At 49.0% G+C, this 7,473-nt stretch overlaps 1 protein-coding gene across 1 annotated transcript in view; it reads left to right on the forward strand.

Annotated features, from left to right (window-relative positions):
* Window positions 1-7,473, forward strand: part of LOC102754433 (neuron-specific protein family member 2) — a 33,202-nt gene that overhangs the window by 7,911 nt on the left and 17,818 nt on the right. Inside the window, exon 3 of the mRNA XM_006765461.2 lies at window positions 5,280-5,363. Coding sequence (XP_006765524.2) covers window positions 5,280-5,363 — 84 coding nt within the window. The remainder of the gene's footprint in view (window positions 1-5,279; window positions 5,364-7,473) is intronic.

Here is a 7,473-nt window from a genome sequence, read left to right on the forward strand (position 1 = left end):
CACCATGCCCTGGTTGCAGACTCTATCCCCAGTGTGGGAGACAGCTGATGAGTGATTCTCATCATTGATGTTTCTATCTCTCTCTGTCTTTTCCTTACTCTATGAAATAAATAAGAATATATATTTTTTTAAAAAAAGAGAAGTGGTCATCTTAAATACATTTATGTACAAATGTGCAGTCTGGATTTATTGTTTAACTGCCTGGCCTCAAACATCATTGTTATTTTGCTTTTCAAATATTTACATGTGTTTCTTACAGTGACTTACTAAAGGAACTTAAAAAGAAGGATGTGGAGATTTCATTATTTTTACTAAATTTCTTTTCTTTTTGGCTATTCTGTTGAATTGTAGAATTAGCTCAGTATCACCCAACACCTCCTTTGAGCCCAGAATTGCCTGGTAGTTACCAGAAGGAGTTCAAAGAGAACAAAGAGCCCTCTCCAAAGGCAAAGCGCAAGCGAAGTGTGAAGATCAGCAGCCTGGCTTTGGAATCTGTGCATTGGCAAAATGACTCTGTCCAGATCATAGAAAGTGCCAGTGATTTAAAGAGCATGGATGAATTTCTTCTGAAAAAGGTATACTTTGAATGCTGAGTTAGGTTCCTGAGCAGCTTTGACTATGGAATACTTTTATATATCAGGATATGGCCCTTAGAGATCAAGGTGACATATGCTTTATTAAATTAGATGGTCTTTCCTTTTCGAAAAAGGTGTAAATAATATACATTAGTCAGTCTGGGTAAACAGAATTTTACTTTAGCTGTCATGTTATATATTCCATATGTGAAGATGAGGCTTGTTATTGCATACCATACTTGAAGTGGTTTTTCTGGTAGCACTATAGAATCATAAATGTTAGAAAGGACCTTAGAAAATCATCTAGCAATAATAAAACTTTGGCTATTTAGTCGTGCTTTTACCTATAATAGAGTGGTTTGCACTTTCAGGACAGTCATATGTGTTTGCGTGGGCCAACGCCCTGACACGGTGCCCAGTTAAAGCGACTTCATAGAGTACAGTGTGGAGGGGCCCATTCAGGGGATTCTTACAATTTATAACAGTTTCAAAAGCCATCGAGGAGGAGAGGGTCTGGGCCGTGACAGGCACAGAGTGGGCGGCCCCTTTAAAGACCTGACAGGAAAGAGCAGGATAACTCCTGATCAGGGGAGCAGACCTTCGATCAGAGGTGAGTGACAGCCCCTGAGGTTGAATTCCTCGTGAAAAATGGGACTAATACGATTTTATTTATTTAATCCTCACCCGAGGACATTTTTCCATTGATTTTTAGGGAGAATGGGAGAGAGAGGGAGAGACAGAGAAACATGGATGTGAGAGAAACACATCCATTGGTTGCCTCCTGCATGAGCCCTGACCAGGACCCAGGCCGGGAAGGAGCCTGTAACCAAGGTACGTGCCCTTGACCGGAGTCGAACCCGGGACCCTTTGGTCCGCAGGCCGATGCTCTATCCACTGAGCCAGACTGGCTAGGGCAATAATAATGATTTTAAAGGAGAGATGCGAGGGTCGGAGAAAATGTCGCAGGGTGAGTCAGGAGGATGAACCGGGCCCTCAGCATGCCTGGCACACAGTAGGTGCTCAGCCCCGGCCTTTGTCTGCCCCGCTCTGAAATTCTCTCCCTGCCGCAGCAGTGGCTGGAGGTGCCACTCTGTCTGTTTTTGGCCGTGCACGTCCAGCTCATAACAATACAGTCCTGCTCCTTGTCAGCTCTTCTGCACTTTTATTTATGCTCCTGCCAATCCCGGGGCTCGCCATGTGGGAACCTCTTCATTATTGATAATCCCGGGAAGTAGTATTTTAAATTTTTATGATCTGTACTTTGCGCCATCTGAACCGCCATGTATTATCTGGCCTGGCCAGCGGAGGGGGTCCATCCAGATGAGGGTCCTCCCGGGATGAATAATTTATCCTGTTTTCACAATGCCGTCCCTTCACCATGATGGTAAATGATGTTCTCCGTGCCCGCCGCCCACGGGACAAAGGGACTGATACAGAAACAGGAGAAGGAAACACATTTATTTCTTTGCTCAGATCCACAATGATAGTTGGAAAATCTGGAGGTTCATTTTTTCCAAATATCTCTAAAACCACCCCTTTGAGTAGTAAGGCGAGTAGAGAGAATTTTTCCTGCGCTCTCTCTACCTTTGCCCTATTTCTGTTATTATTCAAGGAGCTCGGGGCTCTGTTTTGCTCCATTTTTTCCCACTGCTGAGAATAGAGCCTTTCTTCGCACATGCGTTTCCTCTTCCCTTTCTCTGCTGTGCGAGCTGAGTCCTCCAAGGTCCAGTTAATAACGACTGGCTAGCATTTCAATGCTTTCCCTTCTTGGCATTAAAAAAAAAGTGGGTGTTACCGCATCTCTTCAACAGAAGGGGGTTTCTGGCTCTTCTCCCTGAGAACCGAGCAGGGAGCCGCAGGCCACGCCTCGCAGCCGGTGGGTTCCGGTACCTTCATTGGGCTGGACTTGCCTGCTTCCTCATCTCCCCAGTGTTCACTCCTCTCCCTGGATGCACACCTACAGCCCTTCCCTGCTCTGCACCCCTCAGCTCCTCACCGCCCTCCAGTGCAGCTCCAGGGCTTGGCCCGCCATCCTGAGCTCTGCCGCCCTCACACGCCTGCCCTGGCTCTGGCCACTCGGAACCACCTGCTTGTCGTTTCCCCGGCGCCGCCTCCGTCTCTGAGTGTGTGCTGCTGCGTGCTGCCCACTCGGCGTTGAAAGCTCATGTCCCCGGGTTTGGGGAGGCAGGAAGGGAAATGGGGAAGCTGGCAGGGCCAACGTTCCTGGAGGGATGATGATGCTCTGGACAGGGTGGCAGAGGTGTGACTGCATAAATAGGTCGACTTGGGAGACATCTCTGAGGAAGCAGGAGCTGGCGATGGAATGGATTTGGGATGAAGGGAAGGCAAGGGTCATGGGAGACCCCTGGATATGATTTGACATACATGATGGTGTGGCTAATGCTGCTACTTCCTGAGCTGGGGGTGACCTGGGGAAGAAAATGTCGAGGGGCGTTGAGCCGATCCAAGGGCCGATGTCCGGTGGGTCCTCTGAGCGCTGGGTGGGGTCCCGGGGTGCTGTGCAGTGAGAGCTATGAGGGTGCAGCGGACTTGGAAGAGATGGAGTGTGAGCACTAAGAGGAGAGAGGGAGAGACATCGATCGGCTGCCTCCTGCACGCCCCCGACTGGATTGAGCCTGCAACCCGGGGAATGTGCCCCGACTGGGAATCGAGTCAGTGACCTCTTGGTTCATAGGTCAACACTCAGCCACTGAGCCACACCAGCTGGGCTGGGAGGAGCTTTTGATTGAAGATAGAAATGATGCTGGAGGAGCAACCACAAAATGTTTATTATGACAATTAGAACGATGCTGCCTGTAGTGACTATTCATTGTCTCATTCCAATAGTAGTTTATTTTTAGTTCTGTCTCCTGTTTCAACATGTCGGCTACAGCACAGGGCCTTTTAAGTTTTGATGGAACAATGAAAACGGTTTTGAGCTGTTGAGAAGCTTTGGGACAGATGTTTATAAGAGAGGAAGAGGAAAGGACTAGGACACAGGTGCTTGGTAGCGTCTGCTGTGATGTGCCGGCACTTGGCCAGTCTGCTGGCTAAGGATCTAGGTAGGAAGGGATCAAGCCAAGCGATCACTGAGATGGACTTGGCAACGTGGGAAGCTGTATTCGTTTTATTTTTTATTTTTTAAAATATATTTTTATTGATTTCAGAGAGGAAGGGAGATGGGGAGAGAGAGATAGAAACATCAATGATGACAGGGAATCACTGATTGGCTGCCTCCTACACGTCCCCCACTAGGGATTGAGCTCACAACCCAAGCATGTGCCCTTGACCGGAATCAAACCTGGGACCCTTCAGTCCCCAGTCTGACACTCTATCCACTGAGCCAAACCAGCTAGGGCCTGTATTCATTTTCTACTGCTGTGTAACAAAATACCAAAAATTAAGTGGCCTGAAACAACACAAATGTATTATCTCACAGTTTTTGTAGGTCAGAAGTCCAGGCACCGACGTTGGGTTCTCTGCTCAGGGTCTCTTGGGTCTGAAACCAAGGTGTCAGGTGGGCTGCATTCTTACCTGGCACCCGGAGCCTCTCCAAGCCTGTTCAGGTTGTTGGCAGACTTCAGATACTTGTGGTTGCAGGACTGAAGTTCCCATGATCTTGAATGACCCATTGTTGGCTGAGCTCACTTTCAACTTCTAGAGGCTGCTCTCAGGTACTAGTGCATGTCCCACTCACAACATGCCAGCTTCCTCCTTCAAGGCCAGTCTGCTATGGTGAGTTGTGTATGTCATAACGTCATTAGAGGAGTGACTATCACATACACAGGTCCTACCCACACTTTCGAGGGAAGATATTATACAGTACATGCACACTGAGTGGGGATGGGAACCTGGAGGCCCATCTTAGAATGCTGCCTACCATAAGCTGCCCAGGCTTTGGCTCACAGGCACCCTGACTGGTTAAAGAGGGGTTATGTTATGATTATTGTCCGGATTTCACAGGTGAGGCCCTGAGGCCCAGGCAGCTTTTGCGTTCCCTGTAGCGCTGTGGCTCTCGGCATAGTCACAGGTCATCTGTCAGGCTTCGTTCTCCTCCACTCTGCCTGCACAGTGGGACAGAGTTCCCTCCGCACATGTCTAGGCAGTTTGCAAAATATTCAGACTTTAAGAAAACAACATAGATCTAATAGACCTTTATGTTTTTGTTTGTGGAAGTCCCTAAATCAATTCAGAATTACTACATGTGCCAGGGTTTAGCTACAGGATGTTCACCATAGCTTGTTTGTATAACCCAAACTGGAAGCAATCTAAATGTTCAACGATAGAGATTCTGTGCATACACTGAATATTATGCTGCATCAAAAGGCAAAATACATATTTGTCTATGTGGAAAATGTTAGTGTAGTGTTGTGTGATATAAGCAGGTTATAATTCATAGAGTGCAAAGCCATCATAAAGAGGACCTATGTATTTGCCTAAATCACAAGTATGCATAACACCCGCATCTATATACATATAAAACATCTGGAAAGGTGTGACCAAATCCTTGGCCATGGTGGTCTCTGTTGGAACGGGGAAGTGTGATGGGTAATTTGAATTTTCGGTTTCCTTGCGTGTGCGTGAGAGGGAGGCTCTCTGTTTGCTGCTCGTACGCACAGTGCCATGATCCTAGTGAAGAGAGGACAGGGAGGGTGTGGTGTGTTTGCAGTCTCCATGCGTGTTAACTCCGCTTGCACATTCCAGGTGATCGTGAAGACAAGAACGGAGTATCAGCCCGAACAGAAGAACAAAGGGAAGTTCCGGGTGCCGAAGATCGCCGAGTTTACGGTCAGTGTCTTGATGGTGTAGAGAGAGATAAAGGTAAGGCAGGTAAGGCGGCTCCGGCGGCTCAGAGCCCGCGCGAGTGCAGCAGGTCCTACTGGAGACAGGAAACGACAGGCTATTTCTGGACCATTTCTTGGGGCCACACTGTCTGGGTCACTGAGTCTAATCAAATAACAGAAGCGCTGCCTCTTGAGGGTGACTCACGCTCTCTTCTGCTCCGGAATGTTCGGATAATTTGGTAACTGATAAGTGTGCCTCCTTTCTTCTTTTTCCTCCTGTCCCCATCTCCCTGCCTGCCCGGCGCAATCTCCAGGAAATGTGTAAGGAAACTCAGGAAACTCAGGTTTTACTCAGTAGACGGTTGCAAGAGAATCCAATAAAAACAAAGGGAAGAAGCTGACTTTCCAGTGGAAAAGCAGATGGTTGCCTTTCTGTTCCCTGGAGGAGGGGTCACGAGGAAAAGTGACCAACCTATGTCATGGGGACGAGTTGCGTGGAGGAGCCGAGGAGCCTGCTCTGTGGAAGGAGGAGCCCCGGGAAGTTTTCTGGACTTTAGTGGCGAGGAGAGCTCGGCTTGTGCAAAGGCCCTGAGGCTGCAGAGAGTCTGGCCCCAACACTGAATCAGGAAAGGGGCAACGAGGCTGGGTTGTAGGAGGGCCACAGGGAGCAGGTAGAGATGAGGCAGGGGGAGTGGGCAGAGCGCTGACAGTCCCAGGTCTAGCTCACGTGTGGAGAGTTGGGGTTTCATGCTAGAAGCCTCTGAAAGATTTTAGAAAGGGGCAAGACATGATTGAATTTGGGTTTTGACCAAAGCACTGGCTTTTATGTGGCTGATGGGCTTAGAGGGCAAGAAGGACTGTGGGGAGACTCAGGCTACTGCAAGGGTCCGAGTAAAAATCAACAGTGGCTCAGACAGGATGGCAAGTGGATAGAGAGACGTGGGACGACCTAACGAGAATGAGGCGGCAGTGAGCCGCGGAGGCAGCAGGACAGGTGGTCCTGGGGCGGGCGGTGGAGCATCTGGCTGGGCTTGAGCCGTGTGGCCCCAAGAGGGCGTAGCCTCCGTTACCAAATGGAGACAATAGCATTGCTGTGAGGATGACACAGAGTACACGCAAAGCACTTGGCTCCGTGCATGGCAAGCACACAGCTAACAGTAACTGTTCGTGTCAACGGGGACTGGGGCCTTCGATAGGCAAACAGCGCTGGCAGGTTGTCTGGGAACTGGCGGGTGAACATGGATAAACACACTGGTCTGTTTCTGGTCCTCTCTGTCCTTGTGCCAGATCCGTGTTCCTGCAGCCGGTGCATGAGCTGGAGGGATGTGGCATCTCCCCGAACCCCCTCTTTGAGAGCAGGGGGGCTCTTATTGCTGGCTGCAGCTGCAGTGTCTGGCACACAGCAGGGGCCCAGGAAAGGCGGCCTCGGCCTGAACCGTGGGCAGGTGCGGGTAAGGGGTGTCATACACACGCACCAGGCCTGGGAGTGAAGCCGACCTGTCTCCTGGCGGCAGGGGCTTCAGAAACATGCACAGAGTCACGTGGAAGACAGTGTTGGGGAAGCTCGGTCACCAGTAGCTCTCTCTCCATCCTGTGCATAGGACCACACCCATGGGGTGGGCTATTTTAACAATTTCCTAAGAATCACCTTTTTTAGAGGAGTTTACGATTAATCACAGGCTTATGAGGTATTTTCCTTATCTTATTATTTCCATGTGCTTTCCACATTTCATATGAGCACATACTACTTCAATAATAATAAAAATTAGAGGGGTTTTTTAAAATTTGCTCTTTTTACCAAATAGTGTTACAAGTTCTTTTTTAAAAAATCTTTATTGTTGAAAATATGACATAGGCCCTCCTTTTCCCCATGAACCTCTTCCAGCCGCTCTCCCCGCCCCCCAGGCCCTCACCGCCCTATTATCTGAAACTACTTCTCATCCAGCAGTCATTTGAAATGGTGGTTATGAAGGCGTAATAGTTCACACAAATACTCCGCAGAGAAGATGGTGTGGAGAAGGCAGAGATCACAAGTGTGTGTTCCCTGGGAGGAGCTCTGAAAAAACACCAGCGGGTGGAGGAGAGGACGGGAGAGAAAGGAGTCAGATTGGACT

The sequence above is a fragment of the Myotis davidii genome, unplaced genomic scaffold (genome assembly GCF_000327345.1).
Source record: "Myotis davidii unplaced genomic scaffold, ASM32734v1 scaffold399, whole genome shotgun sequence".
Lineage (NCBI taxonomy): Eukaryota > Metazoa > Chordata > Mammalia > Chiroptera > Vespertilionidae > Myotis > Myotis davidii.